Source organism: Microcaecilia unicolor, chromosome 2 (genome assembly GCF_901765095.1).
Source record: "Microcaecilia unicolor chromosome 2, aMicUni1.1, whole genome shotgun sequence".
NCBI lineage: Eukaryota > Metazoa > Chordata > Amphibia > Gymnophiona > Siphonopidae > Microcaecilia > Microcaecilia unicolor.
Window position 1 is genome coordinate 387,725,153 of NC_044032.1, and position 27,213 is coordinate 387,752,365.

The 27,213-nt window shown below is 42.4% G+C and overlaps 1 protein-coding gene across 6 annotated transcripts in view; it reads right to left on the bottom strand.

Annotated features, from left to right (window-relative positions):
• Nucleotides 1-27,213, bottom strand: part of SEPTIN11 (septin 11) — a gene marked incomplete at its 5' end in the record, with an annotated part of 103,225 nt that overhangs the window by 35,251 nt on the left and 40,761 nt on the right. For all 6 annotated transcript variants that reach the window (XM_030190574.1, XM_030190572.1, XM_030190573.1 and 3 more), the window contains 3 exon segments: nucleotides 3,714-3,846; nucleotides 7,997-8,165; nucleotides 14,317-14,413. In XM_030190574.1, coding sequence (XP_030046434.1) covers nucleotides 3,714-3,846; nucleotides 7,997-8,165; nucleotides 14,317-14,413 — 399 coding nt within the window.

Genomic DNA, 27,213 nt, shown 5'->3' on the forward strand with positions numbered 1-27,213 from the left:
CGGGGGTCAGGTAATGTAAAACTTCAGCACAACTCAGAACGCAAAGTGGAAGTGCTAAATAAAGAACAGCCAAAAGAACACTGTGTTCACAAAGGGCTCTGTCTAAGTGAAACAGTGACATGGAGAGTGTCAATAAAGGACCCAGATGAAAGAAAATAAGAAATTTTCAGCCATTCAAGTAGCTTTAAAGATCTTGTGGCGTGAAAGCACACAAAAAAAAGGAGTTTAACCCTACTATAAAAACGAGTTTTGATACAGAAATAAGCTAGGCAAATTATTAGCATGGATGACTAAACCATGGCTCCAGCCTAAACTTTTAGCGCTAATCAAGATGGAACAGGGAAAAAGAGTATGGTAAGTAAGGATATAGCAAATTCATTTGCAAAGCATTAAGCCCAGAAGAGGGTTTTGAAGAGATTTTATTTAAAGGTTGTTACAAAATTGGATCTCATACCCAGTATTTCTAATAGGGAGATTTTATTATATAAAATAATTACAGTGCTAAAATGATTTTTATATTCCAAATACTACCCTTCTCCCTCAAGAGGAAGGGTTACAGAGCTTGAAGTAAGATTACATCAATTTTTGCTGAAAGGGGGAGAAGGCTAGAATTAAACTGCAGCAACTTATGCAGCCTAAGAAGAAAGTTGGGAAGGCACTACCAGATATTGAGTTTTATAATAGGGCATATCATATGAGGCATTTGGGAGACTGGTTTGGGGACACAGCAATTCATAACCTATGGTCTTGGGAAAATACATTTGGTCTATGGCCTGCATGCTACAGCATCCCAACTTCCTCAGAAAATTTAGAATAGTGTGATAATTAATCCTCTGTTGCATATGTGGAAACAGGTATGTCAGAGTATGGACATTAATAAGGAGGTAATATACTGGCTGACCTTTCATGCAAACAAGGACTTCCTGGTCAGAACGATCAGCAGGATATTTTTCCACTGGACTAGAAAACGTCTAAATCACATGCATGTTCGAGACTGTGTGGAATAAAGTTTGTTCAATATTAGAAGATGTGTTTTCTGCTCCACATGAACTGCTAAATCACATAGGGACAGGTGATTAATGAGGTCACCAGGGTTTTGTTAGTCGAAGAGTTAGAAGGGTCTTACCAGCCGACTGGTAAATTTTCCCTGGCATACAAGTATGACATTATGTCTGCACAAGATCTTAATGATGGATGTAAGGAATGATTAAGCATACCTATATTGGACAGTGAAAAGGGTGGTACTTTAGTGTTTTATGCAAGCCTACCCCCTCTTGGACTGTAGAAAGTGGCTGAATGTTGGACTTTGGAATTCCAGTTACAGCTGAAGTGATTCATTGGGGATTAAGGGATATCTTGAAGTGATCATGAATGTGGAGCAACTGGAACAATACAAAATTTTGACAAGGGCCTATATCTATCTATGGGGGTCTTTTACTAAGGTGCGCTTATGTTTTTAGAATGCGCTAAATGTTACAGACGCCCATAGGAATACATTAGCGCCTCTAATATTTAACGCATGCTAAATCAGGACTACTGGATACATGTTATTTAATATCTGGAGAATGGATCTCCATGTGATATCAGATGGGTGTGTGTTGCTCTTTGATTTTTTACTGCTGGGGGACCACTCTAAGAAGAATGTGTGATTATTGCACAGAGCGTTGTTGACAATATAGAAATATCTTTTGTTAAAATTGCAAATTCTCCAAATTTAACACAATAGAGAAACTTGTTTCAGTTCATGTTAATGGAGAAAATACTCATGAACTGAAGTAAAATGGGAGATATGGGTAGCATTTCAGAAGATTTGGGAACCACTATGGAATTTTATCACCAGGTATGTATTCATCTGAACTATTAAGAACTAAGTACCAAAGTGACAACGAGTTAACAAGCCAGTGCTGCAAACACTGTAAAGGAGAGGAGGTAGGGCAAGGGTGGTACAGAGACGGCAGAGGTAATGGTTTAATTCCACTGGATACTGGTAGTCGAGGAATTAGTGTGAAGTGCACTACTGGTCCCTGGAGGAAAGAAAATGTTATAATCCAGGTGTGGGTGGGTGAGAAGATGAGAAAAGGAAGTATCTTGGGGGTGGGAGAGGGAAGGAATGAACAAGAGGAAGCATTTTCAGTTAGTTATTATTGGACTGTAATAGAACAATAATCATACATTGTTAGTCTACTGAAACTGGTACAAATGGTTGTCCATTTGGTGCACTTAAGAAAAAAAAAAACCAGAAGGTCCAAATCATATTCTGAATTTCTGCACTTTAATGACTCAGAATTAGGTGGTGAACCTGTTGCCCTCAGTCAGCTTTACCTAATCGGCACTATTTGAGAGGGCATTTAAAAAAAATTCTTTCCAACCTAACAGAAGTTAGACACACATTCTTTCCATCTGGGGCAAAATAAGTTACCAGAAAACTTAATGAAATGGGGTAAAATTTGGCATGTGGGAAAAGCCAGTACAAGGACACATCTGATTTGAAAATGGGCCAAATCTGACTAGAGTTTCCAGAGAAATAAGCTCCCCCCCTCCAAAAAAATGACCTTTTCAAATGCATTAGGAGTTCTAGCTTCAGCAGAATACAAACTTGCAAAGAATGAACAAGTTAGGGAATTCTACCTTTCAAACTTCCTTGCCCCATTCTCTAATAGACCATATTTCCCCCACCCAAAAAAAACTACACCCCTACAAGCCAAATATTAACCCCTGCAACTGTCACCCCACCCAACGTACTGCTCCTACCTGAAAAATAGCCCTTGAACCACCACCCCCAAACTGCCCCACCCTCTAAATACTACCAGCAGCTGACTTAGGGGGCCTTTTACTAAAGCTTAGTTTGCATAGGCATACAAAGACCCCTGCTACAGATAACGCAAGCTAAGCTTTAGTAAAAGACCCTCTCAATCTGTAAACTGCAGTTTAAAAAAATTAACTGCCCACAACTATCCTACCACCCTTTGAACTCTCTTATCTGTAAACTCCCCCAACCACAAAATCTACTCCCCTGAAACTACTCCCCCGTAACTGCCCAACCACCATGCAAATTGGTTCTACTCCCAAAAGCAAACTCCCCTGCAACTGCACCACCAGCACCCAGCAAATTGCCCCTCCCCTTCAACTATCCTCCCACAAACTTCTCCATTGCTTCCAGTACCCCCCCCCCCCCCCCCCCCCCACACACACACAAAACAAATGCAGTGCACTTACAGACTACACAACACACACAGAGTAGTTGCGGAGAATTCCATGACCAAAGGAAAAAGTAAGAACACACGAATAGCCTTCCAATCCAGCCACAAGGTACATGACTCCTGAAGCTGGCACTGCACGCCGAAACACAGGTCTGTGTCAAGTCTGCTTGCATATTTACTGATATTCATCAATGAAAGATTTTCAGCATTATCTACGGCTCTGTGGTTGGATTAGAAGGCTATTCATGCATCCCTACTTTTTCATGTTTGGATTTTACACATAGGATTGCCTTTCCCTTTTTACTGTGTGAGAATTCCATGAGCCATGGTCTGCATACTTTCCCCAACTGCTTTAAACACATTTTCTCCAACTAAAAAATTCCTAAGTTTCCAAGGACAGGGGCATCTTAACATTAGAAAGGAAAGCAGCCCAATTTTTATAACTGCAATTTCAAGCTTTTGCCGGCATTAAAACTTGTGAATACAAATGGATTTACTTGGGAAATATCTTACATCCTTCTCTGCTTCTTTCAGCTCTGCTTCTTTTTCCTTCACCCTCATCACAAACATCTGCCTCATCTCTTCCTCCTTCCTTTGCAGCTCACCCAGGAATTCGTTCCTCTTCGCTTCATATGTCTCTTGGAGGCTGTCAACAATGAACATAAAAAAGAAAGCCGTGACCAACAAATCGGAAGCCATTTACTGTCTCAAAAAGAGCAGCCACATTCCAATCAGATGTAATGCTCTTTATTCCAGTTCACACAAAAGGAGAACTTAACATCTACAATTAACACAAAACACGGCAGTAAAATTAAATCATGTTACTCCATTACTTTTGGCCAAACACTAGCTACATACTGTCTCATGAACACTTTGTAAAATTCTTACCTTGGTTCACTAAGGGGTCCTTTCACTAAGCCTTGGTAAAAAGTGGCCTGTGGTAGTGTAGGCATATGTATTGGGCACACGCCGGGTCAGTTTTTACCGCATCTACAAAAACACTTTTTTTTTTTTTTTTTTAAATGGGACGGGAAAAGGGCCTGTGGTAAAATGAAATCGGCGCACACCCAAAACCGGCCTGAGCCCTTAATGCCACCCATTGATCTAGCGGTAAAAGGCTCACGTGCTACACGCAGTGACCGGATGGCACATGTCAAGTGCCAATTACCGCCGGAACTGGTGCATGTAGAAGTAAATAAATAATCCAGACGTTATGGGCACGCACTGAATCTGAAATTAAAGCCAGGAGGGTGCGCTGGCCTGGTGATAGTTTTATTTTGGTGCGAGTTGCATGCGCGTACAGCCTATCGCGGCTTAGTAAAAAGGTCCAAAAAGTTCACTGTTCACATGTGCCTCTCTAATATATTCTCCTTGAAGGGCACTGATCCTCACAATAAAACTTTCTAGTTATACCCTCTGTAAAACATACTATACTCAATACCAATGCGAATATTGCATAACTTTCTCTCTTGATGAAGCACTGACTTTAAACTCTTTGGATTACTGTGTATCAGTGGAGGAGTGGCCTAGTGGTCCTGGGGAACTGAGGAACTGAGTTCGATTCCCACTTCAGGCACAGGCAGCTCCTTGTGACTCTGGGCAAGTCACTTAACCCTCCATTGCCCTATGTAAGCCACATTGAGCCTGCCATGAGTGGGAAAGCGCAGGGTACAAATGTAACAAAAAAAACAAACAAAAGAGATTAATCTGAAATGGTTTGACCCTTTGAAAATAATTAAATCAGCTCTAAAAATAAATTCTCCATCTCTTTTCTTCTTCTTTGCATCCTTAGGGCTCTTTTTATAAAGCTATGCTGCACGATAAATGCAAAGTCCATTTATTCCCTTGGGCTTCTTCGCATTCAGCGTACCACTAATAGTACTGCAGCTTTGTAAAAGGAGCCCTAGTGTTGGAAGTAATGTGCCAGTATGGGTGGAAATAGAATGGATCTTAGCGGGTATGGTTAGAGATGGGATAGATTCCAATGGGGATTGGTGGAGGGGGGGAGAGAAATTTCTGTACCCATGCAAACCTCTATTTCCAATGTTTCAAAAGTGGATTAAAAACACAGGATATGTATAGAGATCAAGCAGGTACACTTTAGAGGGAGAGCTTCTGTTGGAGATACTCATGGCTCTGGATCTTTGCTTTTATATAACTCTTATTTAACATATTTCTCTTTGTCTTCCTCTTTATTTCTAATAATTTACTTTGTATAATTATATTTATTTTACTTCGAACCACCGAGATAGTATTTCCTACAGTGGTATGGAAAATGTAAATAAACCTGAACTGCAGATCCTTGTGACCTTGGGTAAGTCACTTAATTCTCCATTGCTTCAGGTAAATACTTTAGTTGTAAACCCTCTGGGACAAGGCAAACACTAATGGGCTTTTTCTGAGGGGGTACTGAATACCGGCACCTTTTCCACTGTCTGCTAAAATTAACCCATTAACCCCAAGTTTTAAAATGAAAGAGCTCAGGCTCTACACATCAATTCTGCCTTGTCATAGATTCTGTGACTGGTTACAGGGGGCCTGGCTGTTGTGGGGTGGGTCCCTCAGTCATCACCCCACTCCTGAAGGGTGGCCTGGTATTTGAGTACCGGCACCTTTTTTGCTAGAAAAAACACACTGTCTGTACCTGAATGTAAGTCACCTTGAGCTCTGAGAGAGAGGTGAGGTAAATCCAAATTCCCCCTCCCCGTGTAAAAATAGTCAGTTCATTTGAAGTGGTGTTCCTTCAGAGCTATACTTGGCTATAGTAAATGTTTTTGATGCCAGTTCCCAGTCTGGTTTGGAGATTCACAGGATACTAAGTTCTCCCATCAGACAAATATAAACAAGAGTAAGATCAGGACAGATGGCAGAGAGCAGGATGCTTTCCTCCCCCACCCAATCCTTAGATGCTCTGGCAGTAGTCACCTTCCTAGTTTTTAAGAGCAAAAATAAAATTTGGAGGAATGGCAATTGGGAGGGAGGGCACGGAGAGGTAAATTTGAAAACCCATGCTCTAAAAAATTCATATATTGCACACATGACCAGTATTCATCTCATTTCCCTTCCACCCCCTCCCTCACATTATCAGATGTGGCCTCAACTGCACAGGAAGGAATGGAAATTCTTCAGATGCTTTGCAGGGAAATGGGTTGGCCCAGTTCCATGTCAAACCAGGAGCTTGGAAGCAAAATGATCTAGCATCATTTTCTGCCACTGACCTTAACACTACTGCTTTCCAGTTTGATATTCGAGGTATAAAACGATTTAAGTAATTTGTATACTGTATAGTGTTTAATATGCCTGCACAATCTAAAGTTTAACTGGTGCTAGTATTCTGTAATAAAGTGAGTTTTTCTCTGCAGCATCAAAAGAAAGAATTCATGGCATATTGTCAAGGAACCTTAGGCCATGTTTAACGATGGTTACATTAAAATGAGAAGGCAGTGATGTTGCTACTGTTTCATACTGCAGCAACTGGGGTAGTAATTTAAAGATAAACAATATGCTGCAAGGTATAAATGGCACTGTATAGCTTCATATAAAAGAATCAGTTCCTGCTCTGTAGAGCTTACAGTCTGATGAATAAATTACAGACCAAATTAGTGTGTGGGGAGAGGCAGGAATAAGGTTTTACAATCTAAAAGGTAGTGAAGAAAAGTTGAAGGTTCAACACTGGAATCTCTCAGGTAAATCTGAGAGAGGTTGAGTCGGTGCCCCAAAAACAATCTATGTAAGAAAAGCAGGAAATGGGGTGGGTTATGGGCTGGGCGAAAGGGAACTGAGCAGCTCAGATATTTAAAAAAAAAAAAAAAGATCTCTCTAAATGCTGTAGCAGCTGAGGTGACCTATATAATAATTTGAGAAATTACATTTTTCTTCTGTATCTGATAAGTTCCAAACTGAAGCTCCAGGGACCAGAGGCAGGCACCAGCAAAAAGTAGCCCCAGTTCCTTCAAAACTGCTAAAATTTGAGGCCTGTTCAATTCATTTGTCACCCCTATCACTCACTCCCTCTGCCAGGACCAGCTTTTTCTGAGCCCAGAGCAGTGCATGAAAGTTTGAACACATCAACTGCAGTAGATATGCCATACAGAGTCCCAAAGTGCTTGCTGCTTTCACAATTACTGTTTAATTTATCTCTTGTCCACGGAAATGTGGACAAGAAACAAATTAAGAAAATGTGGCTGAAAGATACAGAAATATTTCCCACTATATTGGGTGCCACAGGCTCAATTAAGAGGAAATTTCAAGCACATCTTGATAAGTTGCCGATAGATGTTAGATCTCAAACTCCAGAAGGAAGCTCTCTTTCACCATAGTATTTGCATTGTATCAGCACTAAGAGTAAATGTGATACTGAGATCATAGCCTGGGCTTAGAAGTGAGATTCATTACTGTCTTATGTGCAAAACTATGGAGACACTGCCCGTGAGTGAACCTGGTTAGCATGGAGTTTGAATCTGTCATGTCACCACTGGTATTACAAATGGGATCACAGAGCAATGGAATGTAATGTAAAAGGGTGGTGTGCTATTAGTGTTCTGTCAATTCACTTGTCACTGAAACAAACCACAACCTTCTTTTCAAACGAGTATTTTCAAATTTGTGCTCACAAAGAAAAAAAGGCCACTGAACATATGAGCACTTAAGAATTTAACATACAAAGTTGTTCAGGCTCTTTAAACATTCAAGTTTTTTGTGACTCTCTGGCTTCTTCAGTGAACATCTTCCTTGCATGTACAAAAGCAAACATAGTGACAGAGAATTCTTTATAAAAATAAACAAACATTTTGTACCTGAATGGTTTGCTATCTGGGTCCGTGTCTTTGAATCCCATTTCTTCCAGTTTACAACGCCTGTACAGCTCATAATGGCGGGTGTGAGTCTGTTCCCTCAGATCCTCCATGTTCACCCTGATCAACATTTCCCTAAGTTTCACGAAGTCACAGTGGGTTTCATTTTCCACTGTGAAAAGAGAGAGAGAGAGAGACAGTACTGTGGTTACACAAAAAGTAGCACATATGAGTTTATCTTGTTGGTCAGACTGGATGGACCATGCAGGTCTTTTTCTGCCATCATCTACTATGTTACTATGTTAGTTCTGCCTGTTATGATAAGGCTCAGCTACAAAGTTAGACAAGCAGAATCTGAGCAGGAGAAAAAGGAGCCACTTCTTAGAAGCCTCCCTTGTGTTTCCTGCCAGTTGGAAGCACACATTTTCTCTTCAGTGGTCAGGATGGTGACATAACCTGCTCAGCGTGTATTCCAGAACTCCTAAGGGGCTACATACGTACACCACGGGAGATGGCCCTATCATCATATACATGTAGTAACAGTGAAACTAAACTAAGTCAAACTCAAAACCAATATTAATAAGGGAAGCAAGAGCAAAATTTGATGGTAAAATCCAAGCAATAAAATGTGCATATGTGTGGGGGGGAAGGCTGTTTAGGTTTTGTTTATTTTACATATAAATGAATACTTGTTGAGTGCAAAGAAAGGAACAGGAGCCACCATTTTTCCGAGAGAGAGAGAGAGAGAGAGAGAGAGGGGGGATGAAGATGAAGTTTTATGATCTGGAGAAAGCAAAGACATGATTAATTTTCTGTCATCACATTGTACCTATGGGATAGATGCAGTAAAGTGTTCATTAGAAAGGCTACACAATCTAAATTTCACTTTCTAAGCACCTTAATTAACAAGTGTGCTATTTCCAAATGCCCCCAAATGGCTAATATGCCAGCATGTGAAATGTTAATGAATAAGAATATGTTAGCACACAATATACCTGTTTAATAACCTCATTTGTTAGGTTGCAGTAGGGTTCCTACGCAGAAGTTAAATTTAAAAGCACCTTGTGGGGAAATAAAATTTTTAAAATAGGTCCTCCATTCTGTTTCCCCTCATCCACTCAATGGTGTAAAACAGACTCATCTATAATCCCTGTTACCCTAGATGTAATAAAAAAAAAAAAAAAACAGTACCTGAGGACCCCTCAAGAAGTCTCTAATATTAAGCTGGTTGGTGAAGATAGCCTTACACTCTTACGAGATGAGGCACCCCTACAAGACAGGGCCATATCACTGCATGCTAGGATGGTACTAAGTAAGGCTGCCACTTCCTACTGGCATAGGATTATAAATTTTCTGGGGGTCCAGGGGAGGTGTTATTTTTCACAGCTTAAGTGGGATAATTCGTTTTGCATCAGATAAGCAGGAGAATCACTTGCTTTCAATAAGCAAGAGGGGAAAAATTGAAGGCTAGGCATCCAAGTGAGAGAATGTATTTTCTTTAGTAGCAGGGGGTCTTGATGCCAGCCTATCCCATGACTCTCCAATTTCCTCTGGAGTCTTTCATGAGGTACTTTGTGAAATTCCTTTTGAAAATCCAGATACACAATAAATCGACTGGCTCACCTTTATCTACGTTTGTTCACCCCCTTCAAAGAAATGTAAATGAACACATATTAAAGCCAATATCTAAACGGGCCCTTTTACTGAAATGCATTAAGATCTTGGCCTGATGCATTTTAACACAAGACTTTTAAGTCCAGATTTTTCACGACAGTATTTAGGGCTTTAAAAAAATTTTTTTTTTCAGGTCTTGCGCTAAATTTACCGCCTCTTATTTAGGATGTGCTAAGTGCTCCCTTGTTAAGTCTGCATTAACCAGTTAGCATGCACTCACCAGAATATGCTAGCTGAATAACACAAACTCCTATTCCCAGGCCATGGCATGTCCCCGCCTGAAAAAAATTATTAAAAAAAAAATAGTGTGCCTTTGATCTGGTGGACCACTACCTCGTGCCGTCAATATTAAGTTCTATCAGGGTAGAGGGTAATGTTTTGAGATGGTTTGTGGGTTTCTTACATCAAAAATCATATACAGTAAGATTTCAGAAGTCTCTCATCTTCTTGGAAGCCATCCTGTGGAGTCCCGCAGGGATTTCCTTTATTTCCCACTATGTTTAATGTGCTGACCAGTTCCCTGGGTTATATGCTCTCATCAGCTGGTCACAAGGTTTGTATATGACAAATATATTGTTACATGTGGGTAACATGCCTACTGATACCTCGTCTAGTATTGCAAACTGTATACGACAAATTGAGAGATGGTCAAATTTGGAGAGTTGATCATATTTGGAATGCTACTCTTCTTCAAGCAGACGGCCTAAAATTTAAATTCAAATCTCAACTTAAAAAATTTAGGAGTATTAATTGCCAACTTACACCAGAGTTACATATTTCTTCTATAATTAAAAATATTTTTTCTTATTGAGAAAACTGTGCAGAATTAGAAGTTTGTTGGATTCTCAGGTTTTTCAATTAGTGGTTAAGAGTTTACTGCTCTCACAATTGGATTATTGCAATCTGTTTTATGCTGGTAACACTAAGTTGCTGTTAAACTGCAGACAGTACAAAATACTGTGGCTTGGCTATTATTTCAGCCCACCACCCTGTGTGGTGCATCCTGGAATGCACTGGGCAGGGCCTAACTACTATATAAGGGACACTCCTTATATGGTAGATAGGCCCTGTCCAGTGCATCCAAGGATGCATCATTTATTTATTTATGGTTCATTTCTACCCCACATTTTCCCACAAATGCAGGCACAATGTGGCTTACATGAATTATAAAAGAGAAGTACAATACATGAATTTTACAGAAGAATAAGGATACAACGTTAACAACAATTAGGATGACTAAACAGCAGAGTTACTAATGGAGTATGTTTTTTCAAAAAGGAACATTTTCAGCAACTTCTTGAAAAGATGGTGATCAGCTTATGATTTTAAGTGCAATGGTAGAGCATTCCAAGTGTTCGGTCTGGAGTAGTGAAAAGAAGAGGCAAAAAAGCTTGTATTTGACACCTCTACAAGATGGATAATGTAGTTGGAGATAGGAGCGAGCTGTTTTGATGGCATTTCTTGGCGGGAGATCTATTAAAGGAATCATATATTCTGGAGCTAATCCATAAATTATTTTGTGTGTTACTGTGCAGATCTTGAAAGCTATTCGTTCTTTTACTGGTAGCCAGTGAAGTTTGAGACGTAGAGGCTGCACATGTAGGGCAAGGCACTGTAATTGAAGATGCCTGGAGAAACAGAAGCAAGTGGGCATTGCTCCTGCCTTCTACAAGATATGGGGCCTTGAGGGGAGGGCTTCCACTAGACCACCAGGCCAAGTGACAGGGGGAGGGGCCATACCAGCCTAGGCCTAGTCTTGCCTAGGCGGGGGTGCCACTGGACCACCAGAGACTTTGACTACAGGAAAGGAGGGGAACAGGAGGGTTCCTGGACCACCAGGGCAAATTTTCCTTTTTATATTGGGGAAAGGGGGACCGATGCTCAAAACGGCTTGGGTCAGGTTGTGTGGGGGTGGGGGGGGCATTAGACAAGGGTATTTTTGGTGGGGACAATACAGCAGGGTAGTTGGGGTGGAGAGAGAGAGAATTGGTGCCGGTAAATATCTCTCCTCTCAACCAACCCTATTGCTGCTGCAAATTTCCCCCCCTAGACACGCTTAAGAAACTTTTACATTTTTTTTTTAAGCATGGCTGCCAGCTGAATAATGACTGCATTAACATGAATTTAAATGCATTTTAATGTAGTTTGTGCTAATGATTTCAGCACCTGTGCTGAAACCATTACAGGATTTGGTGCACAATCCCCTTCTCAGCACTGGTGTTATTTTTGAGCATTGATACCTTGAGGGGCCCTTTTACTAAGCTGCCTACTGCAGCTTAAGATGGTATACTGCGAGATGTGCCCAGGCATCCTGCTCTATGCGCTATTTGGGAGGGGGGTGTCAGGGGCTGTTCCTGCGCTAATTAGCACAGCTACATCACTGCTTGCTGATTAACACAGGATCACTGCGTGAACTCTTACCACTTTTAAAATGGGTGATGGTAAGACCTCATATGGTAATTTTTTTATGGCTATGTACTAATGGCGTATACCTAAGTAACGTACAACCAAAAGGGGGAAAACTCTCTTCAAACAACCTCAATGGTACCACACAAAAAGCGAGTAGTACTCGCTTTTTGTGTATGTACTAATGGCAACATTAGTGCATGGTCATTAATACAAAAATTGGAAAAATCGGCCATTTTACAACTGCAGCAAAAATGGCCAAAGTGTGCAGGAAAAACTTGCACAAGCGTGTGCTAAGGCCACTTTTTGTCACAGCTTAGTAAAAGGGCCCCTAAATTAGGCTCAAATCAAATATGAATGGCATGCCTAAATCAGGGGAATAACTTTTGAGCTAATGTTAGGTGAATTTTTAGCAGAAAAATTAGGAGTTTACTATTAGGAGCTCAGATTTTTTTTTTAAATTTAATCTTGAAGGCCTATCTATATTAGTTATAGCTCATCTTGGCTGCTTTTTTGGTAAGGCCCATAATCAAATATGAAGGGATTGCTTGCAACAGAATTCAAGATTCTTGCAATGTTCAGACAGATTAACAGCAGCATATAAATTATGGGATAATTTTAGTTGAAATTTTAATATTGGAACATGAGTGTTCTGTATTTTGCAATAGAAAGGTTTAATAAACTTAATTAAATCTACCATATTCTCCTTAAATAGACAGAGTAATGCTTAGTGTCAGCATTGCTAGTTTGGTCAGTCCTTTATTTGGAAGGAAAACGGGTTCTATAAAACAAGTTATAAATCTTATTACCATAAACGCCATATCTCCTTCAGTTTTCTAGGCCAATCCGTATTATTTTTTTTTTAAATTATACAGATAGTATCAAGCTTTAAATCTGACTCAATGGTTGATCTAGCTGCATAGCTTATACATTCTGCATTATACTATACAGACAGCAGTGTTATTTAAGTGTAGGAACTTCAATGTAGCTGCCTAGTGTTTAGCACCAGAAACCTCTTCTGATGTGTGCATAAGCTATCAGCAATGTCAGTATTTCTCTGGCAAAGTTCTTCAAAGTCTCTTTCTCAGTACTGAAAGCCTTTAAGAACATGTCTTCCTTGCACTGCAGTGACTGCATTCTGTATAGGGCCAAAATGACTGTCCTGCGTTGTTACTACCACTTTCTTCAGTCCCAGAAGCAGATAGCAGAGATAGCACCACCCACAGTTAATGGGAGAATGGAGCTTAAGTGCAAACGTAGGCCAAAGATTTGAGGGTGGACAACAACCATGGAAAATAAATATAAACTAGTTGAGGTGTCCAAATAAGCCCATGGAATTAGTCTCCTCAGACAGAGCATACGCTGAATAAATACAGAATTTGCTTTTATATAATTGCAATATGGATTTTTGTGTGTATGTCTATAACTAAGGGGTCCCTTTCCTAAGTTACAGTAAAAAGGACACTGTGCTAGCGGAGGGGGGGCCGTTGAGCCTTTACCACCACCCATTGAGGTGGCTGTAAGGGCTCCCATGCTAACCTGGCGGTAACTGGGTAGCGCGCAACACTGCCTTATTATCGCCGGGTTAGCACCATGCTAAAAAAAAATACTGGCTGATTTTCCCTAGTGCGTGAAATGGTGTGCGCGCTGGGGCTGGAAGTACCACAAGTGTCAGCGTTTGGCCGGCAGTAGCTCCAGGTTAACGTGTGGTAAGCCCATGTTGGGCTTACCGCCACTTTGTAAAAGGGCCCCTAAGGTTGAACCCTTGACAACTGAGGCTATTACTCAGCAAAGTAAAAAAGCTGATTAAACCCTTTTGTTTAATGTTCATACAAGTAAGCCAGCAAGAGAAATGCTGCTAGTTTAGCATTCTTTATAGTTCTGCAAAAAGAATGACTGAGCAGAGGCACCAAGGGAAAAATGACCACCAAAACTAGTGAGGTTAAATAGAGCTCTGCTTACTCCCAAAGACGTGAGCACATTTAGGCAAGGCAAGACATGCATCATGAACACAGAAAAATGATTGGGTTTCCAGGATCATTTAATGGGGTTCAGAGAAAGACAGAGAAGCTCAGAATGCAGAGTTTAACAGGATAGCACTGATGTGAAATCAGATGTCAAAAAGGGAAGGTCTACAAAGTCTCCTGACCCTGTTCTCTCCTCAAATGAAAGACATCATCCATTTAATAAAAAAAAAGGCAAAGGGAATGCTGCCTACACAGTACAGCACTGTGGATCTTTACCTTGTACAACACCCCATGGGTACTGCCTGGCCTTGGCCATCTTATTGCCGATCTTCACTTCCTCTGTGCTGCCAACAACAGCAAATGGGAGGTGAACCTACAGAGGGGAGGAAAAAAAAAAAGTCAGAAAACTGTATTTCCCTCATCTCCTTATATGCACCAGCTTTTACTCAAGTTTTACTCCTATGGCTATTATTCAGATAGTAGACTAACAAAGTGAATACTGCAATACGTGAGTGAAAGCACCTGCCTGGTGTGAGGGATGTGGGGAAGCCATAAAGAGCAAAAAAAATCTCAATCCCCACGAAGCACTCACTTCACTGTGAAGTAAATTAAGGAAGATAGTGCTCAGAATTTGTGAGCTTGGTTCCATACATACCAAGTGAACAGGCAGCATGAAATGTTGTATAATTTACATATTAGGTCTATGCTTAAAATTAAACCTACATGTCAATCCAAGACAACAGGTTAACACGTGTAGGCTATCCTACAGTAAAATATATGTCATCAAACTGTACACACTAGCTACAGAGATCGGAAATCTGATAGCCTGGTTGGTCCAAGCCAACTGCCTTTACTGCTGTATAAAGTATGTGAATAATACAAGGTCAGGTATAGTGAGGGTTTTCACCCATTTGGTGTCTTCCGGAAAAAGCGTTTAGTGCATCTGTTCCTCTCCCATCACCACGCCCCCCCCTTTCATACATGATGTACAGCACAGCTCCGTCCTCAGCAAAGGCTGAAATGTATTTCATCTGAACACCAAACACTTCAATAAATTTGAAGAGATAAGGTTACGTCTAAGGGTCATGCATTTGATATTCTGCCTTTCTGTGGTACAACACAAGCAGTTTACGTATTATATTCAGGTTCTCTGTTCCTAGAGGGCTCACAGTAAGTTTTGTACCTGATAAGGGCTAAACAATCAGCTGTAGGAAATATGCTTGCAACAGAGCTGTTTCTTCACTGAACTGATGAAAGGCACATGACTCCTTGAAGCTAGGCACAGACGAACTTGGCCCACAATAAAAATTAAGTTAAAGGTGAACAAGTGGAAAGTTATTTCTACATATTCAAGAGCACTAAACAGCAACAAAAATACTTTGCAGTAAATGTATTTGAATCTCAAAAGAAGTGCTCATGTGTGGGTATGTTAAGGATGCTTCACTCTACCAATAACTAAAGTAAACTTCAGTATGATATAAGGGGCCTGACGCTGTTGGGAAACTGTGGGGTATAAATAAGATAAATAAATAAAACAAATTACATCCCCTTTGTCTTCCTATCTTTTACCTGACTATATGCAATACTTGTTACAACTGCCTTTATATAATGCTCATCAGGCATTGAGAGACGTTATCTTCATTGCAGATCTATTCATGATGCAAGCTTCACATACCAAGCTGCTAGGAAATGGAATTCATTACCAAAGTCACTCGGATATGATACCGACTACTTGAAATTTCATAAATTGTTGAAAACATTTTTACTCCCCCCCCCCCCCATTTACTAAGCTGCACAGCAATACCAAAACAGCCCATTCAAAGTGAATAGGCTGTGTCGGCATTAGTGCACGGCAGCCGCTAGCGCAGCTTAGAAAACGGAGGGGGGGGGGGGGTTAGTGAATTACTCACCACTGTTGGTGATTGTTATTATTTTAGTTAATTTGTTATTTCAAAATGAGTCATCTTACTGCTTGGATGTTTTTACCTACTATTGTGTTGTATTTTCATTATAGTTCTCTTACTATAATTTACTTTAAAAGTTTGATGTAAAGTATAACACGGAGTACAAATGCCATAAATAAATAAATAAAACAATCCACTGCATTGAGCCCCACAAAGGCTCAGTGCTAGATGTAAGAGTACTATGTCCTTAGGCAGAGGAACAGGGGTAGAGGATCTCTCCCCAAATCAGATGGCATAAGCAATGGCTGGTGGCGGGAAAGAGGATCTAATTTTTAGGTGCTTTCAGAATTTGGTACCCTAGGCATCCGCACAGCTCCGGTGCTAGAAGGGCCCCTGAAGCATCATATCAGGCACTTCAACTTCTGGTTGAATGTCATTTTGCCAAATCAACAGTAAAGTGCAGTCATGCAACCTTTGGTTCAGTTCAAGAAGTGGTAGGGTTTTCAGTCTTATATCTGACAAGCAAACACGCAGTCTGTCTGTAAACCTTCTCCAAAAATTCAAAGAAAAAAATAGCCCTTTCTTCTGTGGTTGGTCAGTTCTACGAGGCTCTCTTCTCCTTTGCAGGGAAAGTGTTTTACAGAGCTCATTCCCCTCCCAACAGAAAACTTGTCCCAAAACAGCCTTGAGGAAAACTCTTTTAAGGGGTGTTTACCTTGTCTCTATCTCTGATCTTTTTTTGGAGGGTAGTCTGTGTGATCACTTCATATCCTCAGAGGACAACGGACAACCTATCCAGCAACACAGTATAAGAAGAAATATTTTCAACCTCTGTGTTCCCAAAGCAGTCCACATTTTTAACTGTTTTCCTTTATTTGATGGTTATTGCAGTCTGAAAAGCAAATGAATGCCTGAGCAGCAGCAATGCATGTCACTGTTACTGTTTAACTCTGTTCTACCCATGCCTTCCATCAACTCTGCTCAATCCCAGAAAATTAAGCTACAGGCAGCCTCCTAGAGCTCATATTAAGTGGAGCATTCTGAACAGAGAATACTTCTGTTTGAAGTTTATCCTGTACTGGCCACAAAATTAGCTGTGGTGTTGTGGTACAGTAGACTTGGATCTGAGGCTCCTGTTCGACAGCTCTTACAAAGTCAAATACACCACAGAAATGAGGGCAGAGCGAAACTGGCTATCACTACTGTGGTATGGTAGCCGCACTGGCACAAGACTGACAGCAGGCTAGTCCCTAAGAAGACTCCTCTCCAAGCCTTGCCAGTGAGAGCATGTAACCTGGGGTAGACAATTAAAAAGCAGGTACAGGGATCTATATTTTTGCCTTATAAGAGCACATATTCCATAAATGTTTGCTATGTTTTTCAGTGGAGGCCTGCACATGAAAGAAGCCTCTGTCCACAGGGTTTTGCTGTTAATGGGGATGAGCTAGTGAGGGAGGTTGTGGCTGGTATCCAGCTTCATCCAAAATTTGTCAAACTAGGACAAAAATATTCTAACCTGGATGTTTTTTTGTGAATTGTTCTGCACATCTCAACTATATCAACCAATTTAATTGGAGATAAAGGAATCCCATATCTGCCTTCTACAAGTTATATAAAATGTTTGGTTCTCAGGGGTCTGAGGGATGCACCTTTTTAGGGAAAAACTATAGGTATCTAAAGACTATTAGAATGGATTCTCAATCTGACCAGTGGGTGTCATTGCTGAGCAATGACAAAATCTCGCTCTCTAACCCGCCCCACTCCACCCAGCCAAAGTGTTGTGTTTTGAAAAGTTTTAATGAGAAGGCACACTATAGAAACTGTTTTAGGAGCTTAATACAAAAACAGAGGTAGTTTTCTTCCTTTGAGTTCAAGGACTTGTCCCATTTCTAATTTTTTTTTTTACGGGATTTTTTTTTTTTTTAATATTCCTTGTCAGTATGCTGGGTTATTTTTGCTTGCTTGCTTTATAGAAGGGAATGTTAAAGAAATAAGGGGGCGGCGTTATCAACATGGGCTGCTGTTAAAACCTATTTTACTGCTAACCCCAGTTATTAGTAACTAGGCCTCACTGAATAAATTGGGACCTGTGCTAAAACAGCATGTTGGTGGTACCTCCTAAATGGTAGCCCATATTGTTAACTCCCTCTTCCCCAAGATGATTTTTTTTAAGCTGGATTTTTTATTTCTTACAGTAGAAGTACAAAAGGGGAAGTTAATAATGGTGACTTTGAGGCATTAGTTCCCTCCGCCTCACCCCAAGTTTCCACCTACCCTACCTAAGCTTTTCAATAAACATAAGCATAAGACAGTCACCATTTAAATAGTTGGACTAGAAAATTACTTGGCACTGGTTGATAGACAGTGCTTTTTTTGTGCCGGTACGCAACGGTACGGTGTACCGGCACCTTTTTTTGGCCGCCGCCCCCCCCCCACGACACTCCGGGCGAGTCCTGCACTTGTTTTTTTTTTTTAAGACTCAGAACATGCGAACGATGCAGCCGGCAGCGATTGAAAGAGGCTGTCTGGGCTGGCGTCTGCGTCGGAGCTTCCCTCACCCTTTGCGAGTCCCGCGAAACAGGAAGTTGTAACAACGAAGGCGGGACTCGCAGAGGGTGAGGGAAGCTCCAACGCAGATGCCAGCCCAGACAGCCTCTTTCAATCGCTGCCGGCTGCATCGTTCGCACGTTCTGAGTCTTAAAAAAAAAACTAAGTGCAGGACTCGCCCGGAGTGTCGCGGGGGGGAAGGATTGGGGAGAGAAAGAAAGAGGGAAACCAACAGAGGGAAGGATTGGGGAGAGAAAGAGGGAAACCAACAGAGGGAAGGATTGGGGAGAGAAAGAGGGAAACCAACAGAGGGAAGGATTGGGGAGAGAGAGGGAAACCAACAGAGGGAAGGATGGGGAGAGAGAGGGGGGAAAACAGATGGAAGGATGGGGAGAGAGAGGGGGGAAAACAGATGGAAGGATGGGGAGAGAGAGGGGGGAAAACAGATGGAAGGATGGGGAGAGAAAGAGGGAAGACGCTGGATGGAAGAATGCAGAAAGAAATAGGGGAGACACTGGAAGGATGGGGAGAGAAAGCAGAGCTGCTGGATGGAAAAGGGGAATAGAGAAAGACTGGAGAATAAGAGGAAGGGGCATGGGGAGAACAAGGGTGAGGAAAAGATGAAAAGCCACAGGTAGATGAAAGAAATTAAAGAATGGATAGTAAGAATGAATTAAATCTGGACAGAGAGAGAGCCTGAAAAATATTGAAGAAAGCAAAGAAAAAGGAGACAAAAATGACAAATGGCACAGAAGAGTTAAGCGAAAACAAAGGAAAGCAGAATCACAGACTGGGACCAATATGGAAAGAAAAACAGTCACCAGACAACAAAGGTAGAAAAAAATCATTTTATTTTCATTTTAGTGTTTGTAATATGTCCAATTTGAGAATTTACATTGGCTGTCTTATTTTGCACTGGGTATACTGGAGCTGTAAGAGCTTACAGAGATTATTTATCATGAAAAAAAATCACGCTTTTTTCTCCTATAGTACTATAATATTTTCAATGATGTCTGTTTATATGCGCCATGGCTGGTGTAGGGGGTGTGGTTAATGTGGGTGTGGTTATCATAGGGGTGGAGCCATATGTGGTGACCCCGCCCATAATGAGTACCGGCACCTTTTTTTCTACAAAAAAAGCACTGTTGATAGATAACAAGGAAGTAATTTAGACCAAGCTGTTGCCATCCTTGATAAGAAGATTCCTTATCTTTTCAGTCAGTTAGTTTGAAAACCATCAAGGACTCTTTCTTCTTACCTTTATTCATGTTCCTAAATACTATTTGTTGCCCTTAAAATTCTTTCAGTTTTGACCGCTGCTTTTCTATTTCCCCTAAATACTTCCATCCAGGTAATTTGACAAAGTTAGTTTTTTCTGGAATTTAAAACTCTTGCCTTTGAATAAGCAGTCACCATCTGTGAACCTAATGTGAACCACACTATCCAGTGATCACTGGATTGTTGATATCCAATACTCTGGATGTTTAAATACCATGTCCAGTATCACTCCCTCCTATGTGGGTTCTGTTACCAATTTACTTACAGATAATTCAGGATCTTCCTACTTATACCTGCTTTCCTGTGCCCAGGGCCCTTCATCCCAGACAGTCCTCCATTCTCTACACTTGCAGTCCTCTTGACAACACCAAACAAAGACACTCTAGCATCAGACAGAGACCAACAGAAACCCACTAACAAAGATGCATGTGTTAGTCTGTATTTTAATCCTTTGCAGTTGGGAAAGTGTAGATTAAGAAATGTGCGGGCACATCTTTTAGTGTTTCTGGGAGGTAGGTCCACAAGATCTAGCATGTAGGTCGGGGCTATGGTGCTATGTATGCACTAACTAGCATCAAGGTGCTAAACACTTATTGCACACACAACTATTACCATTCAATTGTAGGAAGGAGGGGAAATGTGGATGCGAATGAGAAGAGGCATCATTCAGTTCATGACTACAACCTTGTAAACTGCCATCTATCACAGGGCTACACCAAAGCTGCAAAGAGGTAATGGGCCCCTGTCTTAGCACAGAACCTTAGCAACACAAGTTGAGGGATAACAAGGTATTCGCATAAGTGCAATATGCTGACATGCAACAAAGTGCACAGAGCCAATAATATGGATATGAATGGGATTAGACCACCAAAAAAGGGACATTTGGTTAACCTGAACCAAGAACATTAAATGTCTTAAAACCTCCCCCACCCACTCAGTATGTCTCAGACTTTTGATCAAATTCGTCAGGCACATTTGAAACATCTCTAAAATGGGACAATTCCCCACAGCTAATGCCTATGATGATCCTGTTCACCGGGAATCAACTACACTATCAACGTAGTACTTAAAACCTTTTGTTATAACCTGCAAATCCATGTGTGTTCTCTGTTAAAATCCAAAGAGAAAAACTGCTAATTTTTCAAATATTCTAATTACGGTGCTGCTATTAAACAGTTCTAACTAACTAAAGAGATTTGGGAAGGTGAAAAACAAGGAGAGATGAAATGCTCTGCCAGTTTTCTGTTGCTCACAACTTTGTAGCACAGCACATTTAAAATTCTGTGCTCAGTCAAGCAAACTGAAGAGTGATAGTCAAAATCTCTCACCTCCAGGCCCCCAAGCATCATAATGAGGTTTAGTCTCCACATAGCCTAATTAAGGGCCTCTTTTACAAAGCCACACTACCGACTCTCAGTGCGGCAAGAGGAAGCTTCCTCTCCTTTGCCGTGCTAGCATGGCTTTGTAAAAGAAGCCCTAAACAAGTTGTTGGATCAAAGCGTATGAAAATATTTTATTAAGATTCATTCTTAAAATTAAAAATAAAAACAAGATACAGACCTTTGTGGGCCTCAAGGATGGAAATGAACATTAGAATTAGATGGAATTTACTCCCAGAGGGGCTACGTCTAATTCAAGGCTACCTCTATATTTCAGGAAACAAGCGAAAGCCTGGCTCTTCTCCCAAGCCTTTAAATGCATAGGGTGACTGACTATACATTCAGGCCCCGATGCACAAAGGCAGCTGTAAAATACGGCTGCCTTGCTAAAATTTAGCTAACCGCTGGTGATTCACAAAGGGGATCGCATGCAAATGAGCTGCATGGATTCCCCTTTGTGCTTCCTCGCTATTTGCAAGTTCGAGCCATTTGACAGTTCTGATGCACTGGACCCCCCCCCCCCCCAACCCCACTTTTTTTTTTTAAGTTACCCTGGAGGTCCAATGGACCCTAACCACCCCAGTCTTTTTTTTTTTCCAGTGGACCACAACCTCCTCCCCCTGCAACCCTACAAACTTTTCTTTTTTAAATTTTCATCGTGGTCCAGTGGACAGAACCCCTTCCCCTGTGTGCACACACACACCCCCTTCCCATACCCGATCCCCATCCTGGGAAAAAGCTTTTAAAAGGTTCTGGGGTCACTGGGGGGGGGGGGGTCCGTGATCCACTGGACCACCAGGGAAGTAAAGAAAGCAAGATGCAGGGAATTTTTTTTTTTAAGTTAAGTGGGGGGGGGGGGGGGGGGCACCGAGAGGTGAGAGGTAGGAAGTACAAGCAGGCAGCCATTATAGCTTCCTGCTTATGCTTCTCTCCTCTCTGACAGCTCCAGAGCAGCCATAAAATTTGATCATTAAATTTGGGCTGCTTGGAGCTGTGCATCCCCCTGGAATACACATTAGACTACGAATGAACTCATTAGAATACTAATGAGCTCATTGTAATGCATTTGCATGGAGTTCTTGTTGGCTGCTAACAGCACACAATAGATCCACGAAAAACCCCTTTGTGAATTACTAGCTATTTAAACGTTTGCTTTAGACGTTTAGTTTATAACCCAAATAGTATCATTATTCAATGCTACCAATAGCCGAGCAAGCTTTGTGCATCTGGCCCTCATTCTGCACCTGGACTAGCTTGTTACACAAACTATCTTGTTTGTACAAGAACTTGCCTTGAGTTTAGCCACCCATCTATTTATCCCAACTAACTCTGTACCACCCATCTTGTCCCCATCTATATACCTGCAGTTGGCCCCTTGGCTACATTGTAAGCTGTATTGTACAAAATCATTAGCATCATATCCCCATGTTATTTGAATGTTCCAATGCGTGCTTATTAGGTGTTTCATTAGGATTATGCTGACATTGCATTATATCCGTTTGGAATTTCAGTGCTGTTAAATGTGTATATTTTTTATGCTGTTCCATGGTAGTCCTATTAGGTTTTAATATGCTGTTCTCAAGTTTGCCTCATTTATTGTATTTATGTTTATATCTGGTAATTTTTATTGTTATGCTGTTAACAAAATTGTAAGTTTTATGTTAAACTGTACATGCTGTACACTGCCTTGGAAAGGCTGTTAATAGATCCCAATAAATAAACAGATGCATGCTTCCTAAAGCTGCAGTCTGCCAGAAATTATGGGATGGATTTGCCCCATTCGTAGAAGGACAAGAAGCAATGCTGAACAGCTATTTGGGAAACTTAGACAAGCAGCAAAAGCAGGATTGTGATCTTGAGAAGCGGTTGTGAAAGGAACTAAAGGCCTTCAAATCAGACCATTAATGACCATGTGAAGGACAATCTCATAACTGGGTGCTCATATGTACATAAGAATAGCCATAATGGATCAGACCAATGGTTCATCCAGCCCAGCATCCTGCTTCAAACAGTGGCCAATCCAGGTCACAAGTACCTGGCAGAAACCCAAATAGTATCAAATATTCCATGCTACCAATCCCAGGGCAAGCTGTGGCTTCCCCCATGTCTATCTCAATAACAAGACTATGGACTTTGCTGGAGGAAGTGGTAACAGCAGTTAATGTATTTGTGTTTAAAAAAAAAAAAAAAAGTTTGCACAAATTCATGGAGGAAGAGAGTTCCAGAGCTTAACTATACTTTGAATGAAAAAATATTTCCTCATTTGTTTTATAAGTATTTCCATGTAATTTCATTGAGTGCCCCCTGGTCTTTGTACTTTTTGAATGAGTAAAAAAAAATATATATATACATCAATTCACTTACCTGCTCTATTCCACTCAGGATTTTGTAGATCTCAGTCATATCCCTCCTCAGCTGTCTCTTTTCCAAGCTGAAGAGCCCTAATCTCTTTAGCCTTTCCTCATATGGGAGGGGTTCCATCCCCTTTATCATTTTGGTCGCTCTTCTTTGAACCCTGTGTGCTTTAGTTTACAGAATATAAGCACTTATGTGTATGCTCACCCAGGAAAGTGCTAGCAGGGTGCCTAAGTGCTATTCTGTAACAGTGCGTAAATGGAAAGGGGTGTGAAGAATGGGTGGGACTCCCACTTATCTGTGTAACAAAGAATACTGTAGATTATGTGCGTCTCTGCCACATCTAGGCACCTGTAGGTACTTCAGGACTACGGTTGGTATAATTACTGGCATGCAAGGCATGCTGATACCAGGTTAAGCTAGTATGATATTACAGAATCTGGGCACCCAAAGCCATTATAGAATAGGTGCTCCCACCCTTCAAAGAACTGCCCCCAAGGTGTGCTCTTCTCTACCCACCCGCATCTCAAACTCCACTAGTGATAGATGAGTGTTGTACTCTCTATGCTCCTCATTAAGGGAGCAATTTCTGGAAAGTAGCTATGCAAATAAGTGCTGGATATGCGCATATGTATTGTTCTGTAAGGGAAAATTAGGTTCTTACCGTGATAATTTTCTTTCCTTTAGTCATAGCAGATGCAGCCATTACAGATGGGTTGTGTCCATCAACCAGCAGAGGGAGATAGAGAGCACACTTTTCAGTGCCTCATACCAGCTTGCTCCACTGCCTCTCTTCAGTATTTGAAGCTTCCAAAGCAGTATGGCAAACCGCAATGGGAATAACATGAGCTTTCCTCACAGCGAACGATGGCCCTACAACAAAGGGCATTAACTCAGAATGGAGGGAATGAAACATCCTCCCGGAGGGCATAAACTCATCCTCCACTGAGACATAACTGGAGGGAATAAACTCATCCTCCAAAACATGAAACTGGAGGGAATTAAGTCATCCTCCTTTAATTGAACAAGAATCCTGAAGACTGTTTTCCGACTTTCTCCCAAGGACAGAATCTCCAGGAAACATGAACAGAACCTGAAATAGATTTACAGCAGATAGCATCAGACAGGGAGGGATCATGGCTGCATCTGCTATGACTAAAGGAAAGAAAATTATCATGGTAAGAACCTAATTTTCCCTTCCTTGTCATCAAGCAGATGCAGCCATTACAGATGGGATGTATCAAAGCAATCCCTAGATAGGGTGGGAACAAGCCACACCATGCGCCAGCACTTGCGCTCCAAAATGTGCGTCCCTCCTGGCAGCCACATCCAGCCTGTAATGTCGGGCAAGAGAGAGCTTAGAAGCCCATGTTGCTGCACTACAAATCTCTTGGAGTGTGCGCTCCAGTTTCAGCCCAAGAAGAGGAAATTCCTCTAGTGGAATGCGCCTTAAAGGCATCAGGTGGAGGCTGGCCGGCAAGCAAATAAGCTGAAAAGATAGATTCTTTAAGCCAGCGGGCAATAGTGGCTTTAGACGCTGGAGACCCTCTGTGAGGACCTGATAGCAAAACAAACTGATGATCAGAGGTCCTGAAAGAGTTAGTAACTCACAGATACTGCAGCAGAGTCCTGCGCACGTCCAACAGGTGCAATTGCCCAAAAGATTCTGGATACTCCTCCTCGACAAAGGAGGGCAAGAAAATAGGTTGGTTTAGGTGAAACGCTGAAACCACCTTAGGCAAGAAGGAAGGCACGGTCCGAACCGTGACCCCGGACTCTGAAAACTGCAGAAAAGGGTCTCTACAGGACAGTGCCTGGAGCTCTAACACCCGTCTCGCCGAAGTAATGGCCACTAACAAGACGGCCTTCAGTGTCAAATCTTTCTCTGAAGCACGCCGAGGTGGTTCAAAGGGAGCACCCTGAAGGGCCTTCAGCACTAGCCCCAAGTTCCAAGCTGGACAAGGTGCACGCACGGGAGGACAGAGCCGAAGCACCCCTCTAAGAAACCGTGCCACATCCGGATGAGCAGCTAAAGACACGCCTTCAACCTTGCCACGCAGGGAGGCCAACGCTGCCACTTGCACCCGCAGGGAATTATAGGCCAAGCCTTTTTGTACACCATCCTGCAAAAAGTCCAGAATTGGCGAGACAGGAGCCCGCAGGGGTGTGATCTCTCTGGAAGCACACCAGACTTCAAACTGGCGCCAAATCCTGACATAAGCCACGGAAGTGGAACGCTTGCGGGCTTGCAGGAGAGTGGTAATTACTTTATTGGAATAGCCTCTGCCTCTCAATTGCGCCCTCTCAATCGCCAGGCCATAAGACCAAATCAGCCGGCGTCCTCCATCGTCACTGGACCCTGTGACAACAGGTTGGGAACCAGAGGTAACTGAAGGGGATCCTCTACGAGCATCTGTCGGAGGTCCGCACACCAAGGCCTCCTGGGCCAATCCGGGGCGAAGAGAACCACTTCTCCTGGATGCAGCCGAATCTGCAGGAGCACTCGCCCTATCAAGGGCCACGGAGGGAACACATACAGTAGGCCCGGAGGCCAGGGTTGAGCCAAGGCATCCAACCCCGCCACGCGAGGATCTCTCCGTCTGCTGAAGAAGCACGGGACTTTGGCATTGGTGCTTGTCGCCATTAGATCGATCACGGGCTTGCCCCACTTGGCACATATCTGCAGAAACACTTCATCTGCAAGTTCCCACTCCGCTGGATCGATCTGATGCCTGCTTAGATAATCGGCTTGCACATTGCTCTGACCTGCAATGTGAGCTGCCGACAGAAACAGTAGATGCAGCTCGGCCCAGTGGCAAATTTGTTGGGCCTGCGCGGCTAGAGCTCTGCACTAAGTGCCGCCATGTCGATTTATGTAGGCCACTGCTGTCGTGTTGTCCGGTATCACTCTGACAGCCAATCCTTCCAGGGTCACTTGAAAGGCCAGAAGCGCCTGAAACACCGCTTTCAACTCTAGGCGGTTGATGGACCACTCCGACTCCTCGGGCGTCCATAGACCCTGGGCATGCTTCCCTTTGCAATGTGCGCCCCAGCCTTTCAGACTGGCATCTGTTACAGCTAGGCACCAATCGGGGAACGCCAGCAGCATTCCTCGCCGCAGCATGCTGTCTGAGCCACCACTCCATGCTGAGTTGGGCCGCAGGGAGCCAAGAGAGTCTGCATTGGTAATCCTGAGATACTGGAAACCATCTTTGGAGTAGAGCATACTGTAGAGGTCTCAGGTGCGCTCTCGCCCAGGGCACCAGTTCCATGGTGGCCGTCATCGATCCAAGCAGCTGGACAATGTCCCAAGCTCGCGGGCATCCTCAGAAGCAGACTGACCTGATTCTGAAGTTTGCACCGCCTTTGCTCGGGTAGGTACACATACCCCGAGGCTGTGTCGAACCTGGCCCCCAAATATTCTAGAGACTGCGAGGGGGGTCAGGTGACTTTCGGCCAAATTGACGACCCAGCCCAGAGATTGAAGTACTGAGACCACTCTGGCTGTTACATGCTGACTCTCTGCAGCAGAGTTTGCTCGAATGAGCCAGTCGTCCAGGTACGGGTGAACCCGAATACGCTCTCGCCTTAGAAAGGCAGCTACTACCACCATAACCTTCGAAAAGGTGCGGGGAGCTGTGGCGAGGCCAAAAGGCAAGGCCCGGAACTGGAAATGCTTTCCCATCACCGCAAACCTCAGAAACTTCTGG